The sequence below is a fragment of the Leptinotarsa decemlineata genome, unplaced genomic scaffold (assembly GCF_025532065.1).
Source record: "Leptinotarsa decemlineata unplaced genomic scaffold, Ldec_3_MD MMD2_P_RNA_scaffold_12, whole genome shotgun sequence".
Classification (NCBI taxonomy): domain Eukaryota; kingdom Metazoa; phylum Arthropoda; class Insecta; order Coleoptera; family Chrysomelidae; genus Leptinotarsa; species Leptinotarsa decemlineata.
In genome coordinates, this window is record NW_027412526.1 from 4,779,941 (window position 1) to 4,801,307 (window position 21,367).

Consider the following 21,367-nt stretch of genomic DNA (forward strand, 5'->3'; position numbering starts at 1 on the left):
TAATCGAGTCACAGGCACTTCACTGTCTGGGTAGGATCTTCCCTGTACTGACGAGAGGTAATAACTCAAAACCGCGGTCTGCAGGTGATCCACTTGAAACATCTGCGAGACCAGTCTCTGTGAGGAATCTTCCATAAAAGTCTGTTAGATATAATTCAATATCCAGCGTGGTATTGGCTGGGAAAGTAGTTGTTTTCGGCAGGCATTTACCAGAACCTACTGTGTGGAGAAGATGAATATTTCGTACCAATAAAAATTATGAATTTGAGGTTCAAAAAACAACAAAATTTGAAGTTTGTGTCATTTTAATAATACAAAATCTTCAACATACGATTTTATCTACATAATCTTACTCAACCCGACTTGATTGCAACTCAAGAAACGTAATTTCACGAATGCCGTAATCTAATATACCGGAATAGTTTTTAGATAATAGAGTGTTGAAGAAAATTTAGCGTGGACGTCAAAAAATATAATTTCAGTAAGCAAAGCACTGTTGTAAGAACCAGCAAACGTTGACAGCGAAGAGCAACCAGTTGCTGCGCACAATTTGGAATCATCAAATAGGTAGCAACTTGTTGAAAAAAATTTCATTTGAAAAGTTAAATGAATCCATTTTGATTCATTATACTAAGATAAAAACCAGAGTCCAAGCCTGATCGAGTGAGGTCAACGGCATCTCTCCTTACAAAAACGCCATCTATGGGATCAACAGAGAACTCAATTCTCGGATATAAAAGATAAACAAGGTGATCAGTTGCAAAGTTCAGTTCCATAGATCTGAATGAAGAAGTCATTAGATGAAGTGTTCCAAGGTCGTGAAAGGTCACAAAAATGCTTACCTCTGAGTTTGTTCAGCAGAAAGGATTTACCGCTGCCCCATTTTGCATATAAACCAACGGTGATAGGCATGGATAAGGAAGGTTCACTTAAAATATCAGCAAGGGCGCTGCTGTACAAGTCGTAGCCTAACATGTTTTCATTATCTTCGTTAGTGTTCAACCTCCCTGAAACAAAATAAAATCATCAGTGTGAATCAAATACTCATTTTATTTATTTTTCAATATCAACATATGTTTACAAACAGGATTTTAAGCTTAACTTCTACTTATTACATGCGAGCGCTTTCGATTGAAACTGAACGTTTTATCTTCTTGTTTGTTCTTTTATATGATTAAAACGCCTTAGTGCAGGTATTTGTTCCCTCCTTTCATCCGGATGTCTCTTTAAATTTGACTGTATTTGGGTTACATCAGGTAACCCTGCACAAAAAAGCATACATAAACCCAATAACATATAAATCAAATCTCGCAACACACGCCATACAAAACAGACATAACTTTCCCCACCAGAAAACATCAAACTCATAAAACAAGTCAGTAAAGGAAGCCTTATGGATATCTGCAAAAACATAAACATCCATAAAATCAAAAGTCATAATTCACTTATTGAGGAACAAATACAAATCAAAACACAAGAGCTAACATTCAATGTATTACACAATACATTACACATTCCTAGAAACAATGAGCCTAAAGAAGCCCCAACAAAAAGGGTATTACCTGATGTAACCCAAATACAGGCAAATTTAAAGAGACATCCAGATGACAGGAGGGGACAAATACCTGCACTAATGCGTTATGACCGTATAAAACAAACAAGAAGATAAAACGTTCAGTTTGAGTAGAGCAATCAAGATGTTAGCACAACCTGCTATCAAAAGCGCTTTCATGTAATAAGTAGAAGTTATTGAAGCTTCAAATCCTTTTTGTAAACATATATTAATATTGAAATACTGAAAATAAAGGAAAATTAGTTGCATCAATCAAAATTATTTTAAATTATCTCAGAAAAACAATTGTTCTCTTGCCAACGTAATTTTATCATCTCATGTTGTGAAAAAACGACGATAGTTATGAAGTTTGTGGCAGGTTTGTTTTATGAAATTCGTTGTTGCAGAGCCCTAAAGAATTTATTTGAATCCGAATCGTTGGCAAGAAAACAATTATTTTGCTAAGATAATTTGATCCTGTTAACCAACAAACCTTTCTAAATATAAATCATTTGGATCACTAGACTATTAAACAAATACTTTTTTACAAAAACCTTCGTTCATCATGATTTTAACGGCACAGCTGCCAAGAATGAATAAAAACCAAAAAGAGATTTTTGGAACTTTGATCGAAATAATTTCTTCAACTTACTTGCTCCAAATATCTGTCCCAAGATGGTTTTCTGGTGGGTCATATCGATATTGTACGGCGTTTCACCAGCCCTGTTTGGTCGATACAGTAACTGGCTATTTTTCGGGTTCCTTAATAATATTTCTACTATTGCTTTAGATCTGGCCCTCATCGCAATATGCAGAGCTGTATCTCCTTTTTTATCAGCAGCCGACACCTTCGCCTTCTTGTCCAACAGCAATTGTACTATTTCTGCATTCCTGGACCTACGGAGAAGATAGTTAACCTAGAATATTGGGCACAAAAAAAAGTCAAGGATTGAGTTCAATATTTTTATAAACTCTTGCATCCTTACATCTAGCTGATAGTTACAACATTATTGTTACAGTACATATGTGTCAATTTGTTAGTGATTGTTACGGTTTCTCCGTTGGGTTCGACAATAATCAACTACACCGTACGGTTAAACTCAACTATGTTTTACTACTACACTGCCAATACAACACAAAAACTTTAAACTGAACTTCACACTGATTCTCAATTGCCTATCGCCTTTTAGCTCACTTCGTACCACTCTTTCAACTACATTAGCCCCCATCTGCCTGTTGGTAGTGCTTATATATCCCAATGGAAGTCTTCGGAAGCCTACAGGAATATTCTAGAAGAGACGCGACACATTGAATCATGTGTTAAAATCTGGTTTCCCGTAAACCAGCTGTCGCCCCACTACGAACGACAACTCTCAGAAGTAGAAACTTGTGCGAGCTATGGATTAACGGGGTGTCACATTTTACCGCGCGATTCTTAGCACGGGTTAGACGATAAGGAAGTGGAAATCGATCGTCCGGCCTGGTGGCTTGAACCACCGGTTCACACAGCGGTCGGTTCAGTGAGTGAGGCAAACAACCCACGTAAACCCAACCGGCTACCATCCCATCAGAATGTATTATGTTCATTTACAGACTACTGTTTTAGCTAATGGAAACCATCATTCAAATACCAGGTAAAACTGAAATATATTACCTGACAGCTTTGAGGATGGCAGTGTCTCCATCTTTCGTCGCTAATTCCAGGTCAGGGTTGCATGTTAGAAGCAGTTTCACGATCCCGGCGTTGCCCTTTTCAACGGCAACGTACGTTGCAGTTTTCCTATCTTTTCCAAGAATATCGACGTCTGCATATTTTTTCAGTAGAGCTTCCACCGTTCCTCTGTGACCTCCTTTTATAGCATGTATTAGGTTGGTGTCGCCGGAGCGGTCCTGTAAACGAATCCCTTGTAATAATTGTGAATCTACTTCTAGTAATTGATTACAAAAGTAACAAATACATCGAAAAAATAAGTTTGAATTCAATCATCACCACAAAATCTTTGTATCTCAGAAGTTTTGAACCAACTATCAAAAAATTCTTACTTCAAGGCTGTTTTTAGTAGAGATCAAACGAATAGCAGTTTAGCCAGATAGCCGGATACGAATATCCGGCGGACGAAGCTCCCGAAGCGCCATCTGCCCGCGAATAGATCAAGCAATAATACAGATTAAATACAGATCCCGAACTTGAGAGTTACAAACAAATAAACAAACATACATACATACAGGTGAAGCTAATGAAAGCGTGTTAATAAAAAATAACTTTCAGACACAAATTGGGAGGAAAAAAAAAACATCTAGGAACAGCTATTTTAATATAAACATTGAATTAGACAAAAGAACATTACTTTACTAACAAATACTTTTATTTGAACGCTGAATTATACGAAAAACATTTTTTTCCATTCCGTTTGTAGTCCAGACAACCGTAATGGAATCGAATCAGATACCATTCACAGGATTCCTCCACAGTGTAGAATTTGACTTATATTCAAACATATACCGGGTGTCAACGAATCTATTAGACAAGTCATAATTTCTAGACTATTAGGAGAATTGAAATGAGATTTGGTATAGTTGAATGGTATGTGGAGAGGAATGTTTTCACATATTTTTCACTTTCCGGTCACTTCCGGTTTCAGCGGAAATGGCTCCGGTTCTGAATTTTCAAATGGAACACCCTGTATATTGTAACATTTTTGGATTTCTGAGACAATTCTGGATCAGAAACTGACATTTCCGGAAGTTTTTCAGCCATGATCGGACGTAAACTAATCTATGGACCTCAGGTGATATCAGAAAATTGCAATAGCGGAGTTTTAGTGACTAGTGTGTTGAATATGAATAAGACAAGTTTACAAAATAACATTTTCGTGTCTAACTATTATTTTTCAAATGGCGACCATTTTTTGACAAGCAATTTCCGAAAAAAGGATTTTTTGACGAATCTAAAGTTACTAATTTATTTGCGATTGGATCAACAAATTTAACAAATTTATCTAATAATTTCAGCGATGCACTTAGATTTTTTGCAATATCCTAAGTTCTTGAAAATTCCACTATAGTAAATTTTCAAAGTGCATCCCTCCTTGTTCAAGACACATTTCAGCTCGTTCAATTGTTTCTCTCAACACGTTTTGTAACATTTGAGGCGATATACTTCTAAATGCCTGTTGAATCCTTTCTTCTAAGATTTCGAAAGTGGCTGGGGCTGTTGCATAGTAGACCCTTTCTTTTACATATCCCCAAATGAAGAAATCTAACACAGTCAGATCCGGTGAGCGGGCAGGCCACCGTACTGGACCGTTGGTTGCAATAACTCTATTATTAAAATGCTCTATTAAAAAATCAAGTACGTCTCTGCTATTATGGGGTGGTGCTCCATCTTGCTGGAAGTAAATTTGCCGTAAAACTTCTAAAGGCATATCATTAAGATGATCCTCGATTTCATTTTGAAGAAAACCCAAGTATCTAACCCCTGTTAACTGACCTTGAAACAATATTGGACCAATTATTCTGTTTCCAACGATACCAGCCCAGACATTGACGCCAAACCTTTCTTGAAAATTGCCCTCTCTCATTGCATGTTGATTTTGTTGGGCCCAGTACCGACAATTCTGCTTATTAAACATGCCATTATTTGTAAACGGTGATTCGTCGGAAAATAGAATGGAGTTGATAAAATTTGGGTTAACTCTATGATTTTGAAGCAACCAATCACAAAATACTACTCTTCTATTGCCGTCGTCAGCATACAAATGTTGATGTAACTGATATTTAAATGCTCGATATCCGTGCTTTTTCAGTATTTTTCTTGCTGATTCGTGACTTATCTGCATTTCTCTACTAATTTCTCTTAAAGAAACCGTTTTGTCAACTTCTACCATAGCAAGAACGTTAATCTCAGTCTCTTCATTTATGAAAAACCTCTGTTCTGCGTCTTGATTTCCCTCTTGCCTAAAACGACTCTCAACATAGAGAAAATACTGATGAGATGGGTGTTGCCGATTGGGATATCTCTGAGCATACAACTCAGCAGCTTTCCTTGAATTTCTGTGGCATTCTCCAAACAATAACAACATATCCACTTTTTCACTTTGAGTATACATTATTTCGACGAAAAATTAAACTAAAATTAACGAAAATCAAGAGAAACTTCTACTTTCTGCTCATAAAGCTTATGTCACTGTCATAACCTAGGTGAGCGTTTTGTTCTCCAAAGTGGACTTGATGGAAATAACCGCAAAATATTATGCATCATTCCTATCCATGGCACCCTTGACAAAAGTAAATGAATTTGTATCGAGTATTTCCTCAGTAATATTTAATTTATGTTCTTATTTGTAATCCAATCGCAAATAAATTAGTATCGTTAGATTTGTCAAAAAATCCTTTTTTCGGAAAGTGCTTGTCAAAAAATGGTCGCCATTTGAAAAATAATAGTTAGACACGAAAATGTTATTTTGTAAACTTGTCTCATTCATATTCAACACACTAGTCACTAAAACTCCGCCTATTGCAATTTTCTGAAATCACCTGAGGTCCATAGATTAGTTTACGTCCGATCATGGCCACCTAGATGCAATTTTAAAAGTGACTCTGAAAAAATCAAGTAGGCTGAAAAACTTCCGGAAATGTCAGTTTCTGATCCAGAATTGTCTCAGAAATCCAAAAATGTTACAATATACAGGGTGTTCCATTTAAAAATTCAGAACCGGAGCCATTTCCGCTGAAACCGGAAGTGACCGGAAAGTGAAAAATATGTGAAAACTCTCCTCTCCACATACCATTTATCTGTACCAAATCTCATTTTGATACACCTAATAGTCTAGAAGTTATGACTTGTCTAATAGATTTGTTGACACCCGGTATACACACGTTTCAAATATATAGACTGATGCTCGAGTTAAAATATTATATTTTTCACAAAGGGGTTGCGTTTTCCACCCGTTACAACCATGGGGTAAACCAAATAAATTACTGGCTAAGTGTCTTTCTGGTAGTACAAAACTTCAGGTTAATTTCAATATTGTAACTTTTTAAGTGCTTGTGAAAAAAATTGTTATACAAATTTTATGTACCCCTTTTAAGGGGCTGTGTCTTAACAAGGGATGCTTCAATGAAATTTCTTTATATAAAAGATCCTATCTTTATTTCGATGAGGAATCACCTCCTTAAATGTTTTACACTTATTTAGTTACACCCTGTATAGTTCAATATTTTTTTTGGCAGCCATGTGCTGCAATTTCCATCTTCAAATAGATTTTTTTCGTTCTTGACTCATTTTGTGATTTGATCCAAATGAAAAACAGAATTTTTTAATTGATTAGTTGGTTAAGCAATGAAGCTGTCTACTAGTGTTCCCCGTGAAAAAGAGACAAGGTGAACTCTGAAGAGTTTTCTTAATCGCAAATTAAATAGGTGTGCCACTGAATATGAAGGAGAATTGAATTCGTACTTGTAACACACCCACTCAATTCTTGCATAATTTTGTGATATCGAACTCCAAGTCTTCACAGGTAATTCACTGAATTTATGATTTGATTGAATTTCTCGATAAATCTTGTTGGACTAGCATAAGACAGAAAATAAATTGTTGTCATGAAGAACAAACTTAAGAAAGCGGTGGGAAATAAGCAAAAAAGTTAAAAGAAAAAAAGTCATGACATTCCGGGATCAAAATGACAAGATATTGAACTTCTGATTGGAGAATGAAGAAAGTTGAGAAACAATTTCCAAGAGGTTACATATTTACATGCCTACGAAGGGTCGTACATTAAGAAATAAGAGCACGTTAGCACGTAACCGAGTTAGGAAATTATATCCGAACGAAAAAGTACTTAATAGATGTTACTAAAGTACAACTCCATAATAGTAGGCACTAAATTCTCAGAAATATTATTGCAATAACACGAAAACATTGTCAACGTTCAAATTCTGTATATTTTATCATCACTTTTCCTCATCTAATTAGTGCAATTTCTATACGTCGCTACAAGAGACAGTACAAGGGAAAAACGTCAGACATTTCTAAGAATTTAGTACCTACTATTTTGGAATCATAGTATAAAGATATTTACTTGAATATTTATGTAAGCACCAGCTGCCATAAGCGCAGTAGCTATCTCATAAAATCCTTCCTTACAAGCGATAGTCAAAGGGCTGCAGCCGTCCTTGTCCAACGCATTCACGTTAGGTTTGTGCTCAAGCAGCATGTTTACCACGTCTACATGGTTCCCGTAGGTGGCCACCAGAAGGGCGGTCCACGAATACATTCCGGCCGTATCGACATTTGCACCTGAAACAAATTCGAATGGATAACATTTTTACGAACGATAAACATTTTGTATTAGTGAGTTTTACTAGAGTTTGGACTTCTATTGTCTGATTTCATTGCAGATTTTTTAGTCAAGGAAGCGGTTGGATTAAGAATTTTAGGATCCAGTGACACCTACGGCCTGATGAATTCAACAATTGCGTAACTAGCCAAACGTTACACCCATGCTCAATTCCAAAAGATATGGGATGAAATCAAATGATGCAGTCTTGCCATGATCACCCTGGACGACCCTGGGAAGCTGGCACCAAAGAAATATCTGGCGATGACCAGCTTAACAGTAGGATTTCTGACTGGCCACTGTCAACTAAGGAAACACCTCTATAATATGGGGCTAGTGGGCACATCTCTATGCAAGATGTGTCAACGGGAAGATGAAACTGTCAGGCATGTCCTATGCGAGTGTCCGGAGTTATCGTCAATAAGAGTGTGTTTGGGGTTACCTTTTAAGGCCGTTTTGACACTTCTTCTTCGGTCACCACCCTTCTGGTCATTGATGACAATCGTCACCAATAGGGTTGCTCAAGAACTTACGTCATTCCATTGTCTTCTCTCTCACACCCCCAGAGTCCTTAGTTAAGGTCCTTTTGGTACATCTCTTCTGGTCATTGACGATCTACAAGAACTAAAAGAGTTGCACGTCATTCCATTGTTTGAGCCTTTTTGGCATCTCTTCACGTACCTACGTCACCCCTACTGCTAAGGGTAGAGGAGAGGGGTACCTAGAACCGCGTTAGTGTAACTACTAGCATTGCACCTGTGCGGAGCCGGTGTGTGTCGCTAGTATAGTATAGTAATAACAGCATCAATATATAGAGTTCAAACGTTTCTATCGATAAGTATATACGACACAGTAGAATAAATATTTATCGAGATATTGAACAACAACAAAAATACGACATTAAAACTGACAAAACTGTTGAAATAACCTAATACTAATAAAGAATAGGTAACCCCACTTCAGCGAGACGCTATCACACCAGTCAGACACCCAACCAGAGTACAGTCATGTGGTATCAGCGAGGTGGCGAGCCAATCAGACGTGGTATCCAGGTTGCCTTTCAGGTTCAGGTTGCCTTTCAGCTCGCCCAGTCAACCAGAGTGCACTAAATTGTCACGTGGCGTCCTGTAATCCAGGTAGCTAGGCGGTGAACCAATCGGAGTGCACCAAATTGTCACGTGGTGTCCTGTCACCAAGCTATCTAGGCGATGAACCAACCAGAGCGCACCAAATTGTCACGTGGTGTCCTGTCATTCAGCTAGCTAGGGGGTGAACCAACCAGAGTGCACCAAAATTGTCACGTGGTGTCCTGTCACCCAGCTAGCTAGGCGGGGAACCAACCAGAGTGCACCAAATTGTCACGTGGTGTCGTGTCACCCAGCTAGCTAGGCGGTGAACCAACCAGAGTGCACCAAATTGTCACGTGGTGTCCTGTCATCCAGATAGCTAGGCGGTGAGCCAATCAGAGTGTACCAAATTGTCACGTGGTGTCCTGTATCCAGCTAGCTAGGCGGTGAACCAACCAGAGTGCACCAAATTGTCACGTGGTGTCCTGTCACCCAGCTAGCTAGGCGGTGAACCAACCAGAGTGCACCAAATTGTCACGTGGTGTCCTGTCACCCAGCTAGCTAGGCGGTGAGCCAATCAGAGTGTACCAAATTGTCACGTGGTGTCCTGTCATCCAGGTAGCTAGGCGGTGAGCCAATCAGAGTGTACCAAATTGTCACTTGTCCTCAAACTGTCACGCAGCTCGCCAGCTAATCAAAGCGTGCGCTTCTGCATCTCAGAACATCGTGGCGGGAGATTTGAATTTTCTGTGGACATAAAGAATTCAGACAGACATACGACCAGGCGTATCCCTCAACGGGACAGGCCACTCAGTCACGTGGCGCGCTTACATCAGCTGTATTTCCTTTGACATACTGGTTGGACTCGGAATTATTTGTTATGTTACTCAGTAACTTTTTGAGGTTAACTTTTCAGTTTGCTCTCTATTTCACTTCAACAGATTCTCTATCAATTTAGCCCTGCCTACTTTGAAAAACAATAAGCCATATTGAGTTCCCCACAACAAAAAATGTATTTCAAAGAATAGTAGTAAAATATATCATTTATGAATATTTCCACTCACCTGCCCTTAAGAGTATCTCCACGATCTCCGTATACCCTTTCCTGCTAGCCCAGATGAGGGCGGTAGTCCCATATTTGTCACCGACATTGACTTTGGCCCCGCGTTGCAACAGGGCTTGGACGATCTGCGTGTGGCCTCTTCCGGACGCCCACAGCAACGAGGACAAGTGATAATTGCCCTGAGCATTAACGTCGGCTCCCCTCTCGATCATGAGCAGGGCGACATCTACGCGGCCCTTGTATGTCGCCCACATTAATGAAGTCCAACCGCCCTGAAATTTGAAATGTGAAATGAACACTTCAGAAATAACAAGTTTGGAGTTTCTGGGCAAAGTCAGTTTATAACAATGAAGCAGAGCAGAGTGTTCCTCAAGGATCTATACCTGGACCACGTTTCTTTCTGATTCATGCCAACAATCTAATAAAGTATCTTCATGATCTCAGGATGGTACATGGAAGAGCAAATGAATGATGACTTGCCATCATGTAAATTGAACTTCGCATTTTATCTTCATAAAGTGTGTCAATTTTTAAACGTAAAAAACGTAAGCTGATATCGAAAAATGCTTGTTGAACTGCAAATTTATTAAAAATGTCAATTAAGTAAATGTTCAAAGTGGGTTCCGTTGTTTTGTAAACAATGAAACATCCTATTTTCAAATTCTGCACGAACTTTGGCAAATGTTGTTCTAGTAATGGCGCGACATGCTTGCGTAATTTTTTCTCTCAATTCCCAAGTGACGCAGGTTGAGTTTTATAAACAACTGACTTGAGGTGATTCACAGAAAAAATTCAGGTGGCGCCAAGTCTGGTGACCTCGGTGGCCACTCGATGGGACCTCTTCTTCCAATCTGCATAGTAAGGAGGTGCTCCATCTTGTTGGAAGTACAGCAAATCTTCGTCTACAACTAGGTTACCTTGGTCGTCCCTTTGGTTCTCTAATTCATGCACAAATAAACGTTCGATGGTGTTTACATTCACCACTGAATGTAATATTATGCAACATTCTCTGTTCAAAGCGAATTCTTTCAGTCATGAGTTCACTAAACTCAATTCGTCGGTCTGGATCATCATCGCCTAGTTCTTGAAGAATTTGTGTTTTGTAAGGGTGAAACTTATGTAATTTCAACACCTTTTTAACCGATTCATGTGAAAGTCCTGTCACTGCAGATACTTGACGTGTTGCTGCAGTAGGCTTCATTGCAAAATTTCCAAGGACCTCAATATGGGTTGCTTCATTCAGTAATCTTGGGGCATTCCTTTTTTATAATAATAATAATAATAATAATATTTATTCACCGTTTTTGATACACTTGGGTATATATGGTAAGTCAGTTGTACTACAGGCTAGTAAAGATAAAAAGAGTTGGAGATTGAACACAGAATCACCTCTAAATATACCCATATACACATATATACACATACATATATACATACATATACAAGTAAGCACAGATGCCCTCAAATTAACTAAACATTTTACATCATTCACATAATTTAATCTAAATAAAATTTCGTCCACTGTGAATTTGATTGTTTGTGAGATTGTCAATTAAAAAATCTTGGTAACTGTAATAGCCTCTTTCTAAAAGCATAGTTTTAACATAATCATGGAATACCTTGTCACTTGTGATTTTTTTAACTTCATTTGGCAGCTTATTGAAGCACGTAATGGCATTATACTGAGGGGATTTTTTACAGCTTGTCATGAGATGCTGCGGGATTTTTAGAAGATCACCGTTTCTTGTATTATGACTGTGATCTGAAGCAGTCTTATCATATAATTTATTGTTTTGCCTAACAAATGAAATACATTTAAAAATGAAGATGGAAGGGGCTGTCAATATTTTTTTGTCTATAAAGACTGGCCGGCAGCTATCTCGGAAATCCATATTGAAGATTAGCCTTATGATGCGTTTTTGTGCTATGAAGACTCTGGAAAAATCCCTTGCTCTGCCCCAAGCCATAATATTAAGACTTATATGAGGGTAGGCCATGGCATAATATATGCTGAGTAAGGCAGTTTCATCCAAACAGGATTTCAGCTGTTTTATGGCATAATATGCTCTATTTAACTTAGCACATATATAGTCCACCTGCCTTTCCCAATTTAGATTGGCGTCTAGGAACGTCCCTAAAAATTTCATTTCTTCAGAAGTTTTAATGTCATAACTAGAGTGTCGACCAATTGGAATATTTCTTCTGAAGTGAAAGTTAACACTGATCGATTTAGAAGTATTTAGAATGAGCTTATTTCTTTGGCACCAGGTACTGAACTGATCAATAATATGTTCAGATTTGCTGATGAGTTGCTCAGCATTATTGTCTGCTATGGTTATCGTTGTATCATCAGCAAACATTGTGACGTAGCCTCCCTTTATATGTTGAGGAAGATCATTAACATAGAGAAGAAACAGTAGAGGTCCTAGAACAGAGCCCTGTGGCACCCCGAGTTTTACCGTCTTTGACTCAGATGTAACTCCATTGCAGATTACAACCATTTCTCTGTTTGTCATATAGGATTGTATCCAATTTATTATATTTCGAGGAAACCCGAACAATGACAGTTTTTTTATGAGAAATTCCGCGCGTACTGTATCAAACGCTTTTGATAGATCGAAAAATAGTGAGATCACATAATTTTTTTATCAATCTCTGTGTAAATATAATTCAGAAGATGATAGGAAGCTGTTTCTATAGATTTATTTTTCCTGAAACCATGCTGAGACATACATAACTGATCCCGTTTCTCTAAACTTTTCAACTGATTCGCGGACATACACGTGACTTACATTTTTGTCCGGATGCCTTTCATATATATTTGCTTACTATCCTAGAAACGGTTTTCAATCATTTTTCGATATCAGCTTTCATTCGTGAGATATAGCCCATTGTAAGTTTTAAAACTGACACACTGTACAATATTTTCAAAATGTCCCCATACATAATAGTCTATAAGAGACAGATCAGGGGAACGTGCTGCAATCCAACTTAAATTGTAAAATTGAAAATAAAACTCACGATATCTCTGTGATCAATGGTTGCGTTATGTTCCAACAACTGCAACACTATATCTATATGTCCTTCTTTGGAAGCACACAACAGGGCTGTCCAACAATCGTTATCCTCTGCATTTGGATCGGCACCGTGAATCAGCAGTTCTCGAACCATGGCAGATCTACCCTTCGATGCTGCCACCATAAGTGCGGTGGTCCCATTCTGAAAACGTAAAATTATAGATAAATAGATAGATAAGTTTATTTCATCACATTTACTACAAAAGGTTCAGTACTGACAAGTCAAACTGACAAATAAAAAAACAATAGTTGCAGTTTATATACACTAATTACATCTAAAATAGTTATTTCAAAAATCTTAAAACAAGAACTAACATAATATTAAAAGATTATTGTCTCACAAGTCAAATATTATTCGATGGAGTAGAAACAGTGCCTCAAAAGTCTAACTCTAGCCTTGTAACGGTTATAACTCAAATCAGTAATGTATGTTGGTATTTTATTGTATAAATGATAAATGTAAGTTGAGTGAATTACGAACTGATAGATCCAGCCGATAATTCAGTTGTATTTCACGAATCATCTGTTATCTGGAGTATGAGATGCCCGTATTTTCACAAGAAACATATTTTCCTATTCGTTTATTAAATCACTCGACATTTTTGCTAGTTCTTCCCATCTAACCGGCTAACCTAATAATTGCTGCTACTTGAAAATGGAGCAAATTTAGTTGATACTTCCATATCCTATAATCGTAATATTTTGTTAAAATTCCCTTTAGAATTTCATATGTTTCATTATTTGTTTCCCTAATGACTTTGTTGGTATGTATGGGCAGCTCTGATAGGGAGATAAGCTCCCCTACCTCCCGCTGCTTCGGGTTGCCTCTGACCCGGAGGGTAGCAACCTGTAAGGGTCCATTGTCCAGGGATACGAACAGAAAATGTGAGGAATCACCTGACCATAGTGTGGTTGCTACTTGAAAATGAAGCAGATTAAGTTGATACTTACATATAATACATTCGTGAGCATTAAATATGTTTCATTATTTCCCTAATGTATTTTTTTGGTGTACATGAAGAGCTCTGATAGGGAGATAAGCTCCCTTACCACCCGCTGATTTGGGTTCCCTCTGACCCGGAGGGTGGCAACCTGTACGGGTCCCTTGTCCAGGGATACGAACAGAAAATGTGAGGAATCACCTGACCATGGTGTGCTACGGTCATTAATTGTTGCTACTTGAAAATGAAGCAAATCAAGTTGCTACTTCCATATCCTACAATCGCAATATTTTGTTAAAATTACCTTTAGCATTAGATATGTTTCATTATTTGCTTTCCTAATGAATTTGTTGGTGTGCATTGGCAGCTCTGATAGGGAGATAAGCTCCCCTACCTCGCCTTTGAATTTGTTGGTGTGCCTTGACAGCTCTGATAGGGAGATAAGCTCCCCTACCTCGCCTTTGAATTTGTTGGTGTGCCTTGACAGCTCTGATAGGGAGATACGCTCCCGTAACTCCAGCCGTTTCGGGTTCCCTCTGACCGGAGGGTAGTAACCTAGAGGGTCTTTCGTCCAGGGATACGAACAGAAAATGTGAGAAATCACCTGACCATGGTGTGCTACGGTCGTTAATTGTTGCTACTTGAAAATTAAGCAAATTAAATTAATACTTCCGTATCCTACATTCGTAATATTTTGTTAAAATTACCTTTAGCATTAGATACGTTTCATTCTTTGCTTCCCTAATGACTTTGTTGGTATGTATGGGCAGCTCTGATAGGGAGATAAGCTCTCCTACCTCCCGCTGCTTCGGGTTGCCTCTGACCCGGAGGGTAGCAACCTGTAAGGGTCCCTTGTCCAGGGATACGAACAGACTATGGTGTGGCACGGTCGTTAACAGCTTCTGAAAGTGACACTAGCTCCATGACGAGGCAAGATATCATCGTAGCACAAAAGGAGGATCTGTTCTTGAAAACTGTACGAGAATCGATTGACAAAGGAGTGAGACCGGAATGGCAAGATATTTCCAAGCACAGCCAGCAGGAAAAGGGTTACTGGCTGAAATGGGACTCGCACTGGAGGGCATTGTGGAGTAAATATAACTCTAGTGAAAGTGCGTGAGAGGTACTATTGGGTCAATTGCCGCCCAAACGTGGAGAAGTGGTGTAAACGTTGTGACCGGTGAGAAAAGTTGAAAAAATATACTTACCTCATCTTTATCATCAACTTGTACTTGTTTATTTTCAAGAAATGATTGCAGTCCTTGTAAGTTGTCATCGTTAATAAAACCTGTGAGCGATCTGTAGCACAATGATACCATGGAATCTGTACGATGCAGCGTCTAAAACAATAATAAAAGTAATGTAAATTTGACCAATAAAACGACACTTTATGCAGATTATACAAGCGACTTCAATCATTATTATTTACAATAAATATCGCTGCGATCAACAAACAGTCTAATGACTTAACATCCAAGGACGTCGCATTGGAGGGGATATAACACAGAAAATGATCCCTGAGTTTGTGAACCGTTATACACCAGATTCGAATTTTCTTAAAAAAAAAACGTAGCGACGTCCCTGCATATGTAGAATAAATCGGGGGTGGAGGCTATCATAAAGTTAGTGAGTTCAGTAATACATAAATACGGTAAATTGCAGCCACAAGCGTTATTATTGGCTTTAGCTCTGGCTACTATACTCATTTTGTACTTGTACTTTTCCAGCATGTAACAATCGCCTTTTTTGACATTTTAGGTAAGGCAAAACTGCAATGTTGAGGAATCTGATACAGAAAAATCTTGAATCACATGTTTAAAGGTAATACCTCGTTAATCCTTAGCTCGCACAAGTTTCGACTTCTGAGGGCTGTCGTTCGTAGGGGTGTGACAGCTGATTAACGGAAAACAGATTTTAAACAGATTCACGGATGTAAATACGAGGACTTTTGTAAAACTGGATAATAGTTAATGGTTCATTTTCCTTCCTGGCACCGATTTTCCACGGCTTTCACCTACTTGGAAATATGCAAATAGATACAAAAGTTAATGACTATGATACACTTAATGGAAATATCGCTAATGGCGAATTTTCATGCGTTTCTCTGTTAAACCAATACAAAATAAACATCACGAGAATAAATAGTCACATTTAGTAGGACATTGTCATGAATAATCTGGTTTATTATCACTCTATCAATAATTGCCTCGTTTTGATTGAAGTTGACGATTTTTATTAGCTGCGAATAACAAAGATCTACAAAGCATGCTTTTATCGTAGGTGGGTTATCTTATCAAAAAAATCACTACCATTTGGTGACAAGTTGCATGAAAATGACTCAATCAATGTCAACTCCAAAAATTGAAATTTGGGATAATAAAATAATGCATGAAGTGAAATTGATAGATGAAACTTTCAAGATGGCGACTGAGCGCCAAATAGAAAGAGGGAGACACATATTTTTGAAGCTCCTGACAAATGCTTCACAACCCTAGAATATAATGTCAATATCTTCAACTACTACAAAATGGCGAAACTTTCAATAATTACCTGAATACATTGACATTTAACTACATAATATGATGTAATAAGCTTGAGATCAGTTCAGAAAGTGCTCCAAATGGTTGCCTTGAACTTCTTGACATATAAACAGCCTATCCGATATTTCACGCCGATCATTTTCGAACAAAGTAACGTCAATATCCCTACAAATATTTATTATTGTCTGCCGTATATCAAACATTGAAGCAGGATCCGTTTCGTACAGCTTTTGCTTCAAACAGCCCCACAAAAAAAGTCCAAAGGTGTCAAATCTGCGGCCATTGTGTAAGAATCCTACAATATGGTTTCCCAATATTCCTGTATGGATGATACCTATTCCTCTTCAAAAGTGTTCACACAGTAGGAGGAGACACCTCACAAACATTCGCGACGGAATAAGTAGACTGTTCAGGATTTACTACCATCTCACCAATTATTTGCACTTGCTGTTCTTCCGGAATGGACAGATTATTAACAGAGCACTGGTTGATGAATGATGAACAATGTTATTTAGTAAACTATACATCACTCTCTAAATATTGTAGGAGAGCTGGTTATGGTGGCACAATGATATTAGTTAATAATGCTTTCATTTCTGAATTTAAAGGTGAGAACATCACAAAATATTACTATTTGTTTTCTGAAAAAATATTTGAATGCTCTATTTGCTATTTCAAATAAATTAAATTCTATATTATGTGCCTCTATAGAGCGCCCTCTGCAGATGTATTGTTGTTTTTAGATAAATTAGAATTAATTATAACCGATTTACCGATATGCTCAAAATTTAGTTGTGACTGGAGATCTCAATATAGATTATATGGATATGAATTCACCGACCACCCAAACACTTCATAATCTATTCAACTCTTTCAGTCGGTACATGCACGTCAATTCATATACTCGCATTTCTCAATATTCGTCGTCTTGTATTGATTATATTTCGAGTAATTTTCACTTGGAAAATATTAAGTGCACAGTTATTTCCCCATGACTTTCAGATCATGAAGCCATCAAATGTACCATAGATCTCGATATTATGAAAAGTAAGAAATACAAATATGGAAGACTATACAGCAGTGCGAATTATAATAGGTTCTACCGAAACTGTCTTGAACTTGACTGGAAAAACTTATTATCCGAAAATGATCCTTTCCTTGTTTTCCATAACCAACTCACCAAAGTGTTCAATTTTTCATTTCCTGTTCAAAAGAGCAAAATAAAAAATAAAAGGCCTTGGATGACGCAAGGAATTAAAATTTCGTCGAGAAATCTTCGCTCTTTACACCATCTGCGGAAATTCATAATACTTTCATTTATATTTTAGTAATTATCGGACAATTTATAGGAATACCATTAGACTTGCTGAAGAAATTTACTTCAAAAATAGAATTGATAACTCACACAATAAAATGAAAGAAAGTTGGTCAATCATGAATGATTTGAGGAATAGTATCAAAAACAGCATATAAATGAATTCTACTGTTCGATTGGACAGAAGCTCAGTCAGAATATTGTGGTACCATGATTAATTTAGAAAATGTTGCAATCAATGAATCTCTTCAATTGGATGATAGGAATATTGATGAACTGTTGGAAGTTTTTGGTGATATAAGGAATAAATCAACATCTGGTTATGATGAAATTTCAATCAAAATTATAGAAAATGATCTGGGGGTTTTTTGTTATGTACACTACCGGTAGTTGTGAATTTGGATACAAGTTCCCTAAAATATTTTCTACAGATAGGACGATTTGGAAAACGTGCATCGAAAATCTATTCGGTCTCGTGAAAGTTACGCGTCGCACCGTAAATAAAAATCGCTCCAAATTTTTTTTCCGATGGACGAGAATTGACCATTTTAGAGATTGTTGACGTAAAGTAAAACCGAAAACTAAATGAGAATATTGTAACTGAAAAATGATTTTCATTGTCGTGCTGACATTTTTTGTGGTTTTTATAAACAAAAAATAACTTAACACACCTTATCGGGTTGTTGGAATTGCTATATGCCAGATAAAAAGGAATATTTCTAGAATTATCGATATTAATGTGTTTGTCTTCAGGACATTATTAAATATTTCGCTATTTTGTAGAAAGTGAAGATATTGACTCCATATTCCAGGGTTGTGAAGTATTTATCAAAAACTTCAAAATTATGTGTTACAAGACCCCCTTTCCATTTAATTTTTTTCATAGTCGCCATCCTAAAAGTTTCATCTGTCAATTTTACTTCAAAATAAAGTATAAATAATTTCATTATCCCAAATTTCAATTTTTTTAGTTGAACCGTTCAAAAAATAAAAGGGGTGGGGCATTAAAGAAATGCACTGTATAACTTTTACAAAACGTAATATTCATCTTCAGAAACTTCAGATACAACAACTAAATTATCTGCTGTACAATCTTGAACGTTCTTAACAACTTCAAGTTCAACACATGAATATAAAGACGAAAAACCAGGTACAAATACATTATACTCGTATATTTCTGTCATCAAATGGTAACGATATGGCTTCCAGCAGATAATAATTAATTACAGAGTTAAACAAAACCTAATTTCCACATACAGACTGAAAATGTTTTATTGTCATACACACATTTCGAATTATTCTTCGGTGTTTCATGATGGTGAGTTTTTTACAAATCTATCATATTGAGATTACTGCTATTATAAAGTAAACTCTTAGAAAATCACCTAGTAGAGTGGAGACCGGGGCTAGTTGGTACAGATTTTGGTTTAGATTTTTCAATTTTTTTTTGTGCAATAATTGGACATACGGTTCAACTATGTGGCATACAAAATCATGTAGAACCCACTAATTAAAGTCAACTAGCCTCACAAAGTTATCAAAAACAAGATGATACTAAACAATACCAAATATCCGATACGAGTAGACCAGACCTATCTCAATATTTGATAAAAAAATCACGTTATAAGTCAGTAAGTGATGAAACAAGTGTTCTTTCTCCAAGTAGATTGAAGTAACACTCACTACTAGCAAGATGACAGCGCTCTGAATCCACGAGTGGCAGGAAGTAGAAGCAGTATGCTAACAAGCCCATCTAACCCCGCTCTCCCCTATACGTTGAACCATTTATTTGTTGCTTAGATGTGCAATTACAATATTCACAAAGATACCCTTTCAAAAAGCATTTTGCTGCCTCACCTTATATTAGCAGGAGTTTGACCTAGCTCTAAACAGTAGTCAGAGTTTCATTGTTTTCGTGATTTTATTCATCAGTTTCATGTTCCAGAAAACGTTTATATGAAAAATTATTCGATCCTTACTCGGAACACAATATATTTCAGCAACCTGATGTGGCACCCAACGTGGGGCACATGAAACAAAACATTTGCCACAAGTTCAGATCGTTCTAAAATCACAAAATCATTTTTACCGCCAATCAAAATGGCATTAAAGCGAAAAAACTAAGCTGTATTTTATGATATTGAATAAAACTGTTGAATTTGATGAAGTGTGTAAGCTTATTATTACACATAACAAGTTGTTTGATCACAGGGCATTTCATCGAAAGCGAAAGTTACTGACATATAGCTTATCAAATCTAGGAAGACTTGATAATCCTCACAACTTTCGCCTTCCTTACAGAGTAGGATGAAAGCGGATAAAAACTAGCGCTCGCCAAGAAGTACAGTACTGCACTGCTATATTCTTGGTGTATACTAAGAGCTGATAGATTTGTTCTGGTTCTTAAATTGTTCTAGACTATCATCTCCAGGCGCGATGTTTCACGGGCAAAAGCAGCCTCAATCAGCAGCAGCTACAGTAAGCAGTAGATTCAGCATCTCCCTCTTCAAACATCATCGTGACATAATAAGTTTCGAAAACACCAAAACCATTGCCACCGAAATAACCCCTCCAGGCCAGGATGATCCGTGAAGCTATTGAATTTGAAAAACATCATAACTTCATCAAAAAACGAGATGACTCAGAAAGATTACCTCAATCACTGCACGTCTCGCTTCTGCAAGTTACAACACATGTTATCACTACCAACTCCACCCTCGCTTCCACTACCGGTTCGTCCTTACACTCGTCTAGAAACATAAATACCAAACCAAAGCCTGTGGACCCACAAACATCATAAACGCTATACTCAGATTGCAGCAGTTCCCGTACCCGTTTAAGGAGGCGACGGTTATCCATATCCCGAAGCCAAAGAAGAACCACCTATTCCCAGATAACCACAGGCCAATCAGCTTCGGTTCAGATCAGCACACTAGACATAGTTGCAAGTCCTGAGGGTAGTAGACTTTGCCATGGAAGGCTTCAACCTCGGCAAAGGATGCAACACCGGAGCGATTTTCTTAGACGTCTCCAAGGCGTTTGACAGAGTCTGGCATGACTGACTTCTGGCCAAAATGATCAACTTTGGCTACACGAAACCAAGAGTCTTTTCTAGTTGACAGGCGATGCCGCTGCAGAGTGGGACAAGAACTCCCAACGCTGTGATGACTGGAGGCAGGTGTCCCACAAGGTGCAGTCCTTTCGCCACACCTCTTCTCGGTATACACAGCAGACGTGCCCAAGCCGGAGAACAACTTTAACAAGTTGGCGCTTTACGCGGACGACACAGCTCTGCTGGCGAGATCAACAAGCCAAGCGCACGTCACCAGATACTTTTGTAGAAACCGGCAGATAGATTAGAGGAATGGGCCAACCTGTCGAAGATCAGTATAAACCCTGACAAGAGTCAGGCAATACTGTTCACCCGGAGGATGGTACATCCGGAAGGAAACGGACAAGAGATTCCATGGAAAA

The 21,367-nt window shown here is 37.7% G+C and overlaps 1 protein-coding gene across 1 annotated transcript in view; it reads right to left on the minus strand.

Moving 5' to 3' along the window:
* The window catches only part of Arms (Ankyrin repeat-rich membrane spanning), a 91,416-nt gene that overhangs the window by 41,147 nt on the left and 28,902 nt on the right, over window positions 1–21,367 (minus strand). Inside the window, 7 exon segments of the mRNA XM_074172491.1 lie at window positions 843–1,007; window positions 2,205–2,449; window positions 3,207–3,442; window positions 7,633–7,850; window positions 10,022–10,292; window positions 13,042–13,239; window positions 15,247–15,378. Of these exon segments, the coding sequence (XP_074028592.1) occupies window positions 843–1,007; window positions 2,205–2,449; window positions 3,207–3,442; window positions 7,633–7,850; window positions 10,022–10,292; window positions 13,042–13,239; window positions 15,247–15,378 (1,465 nt within the window).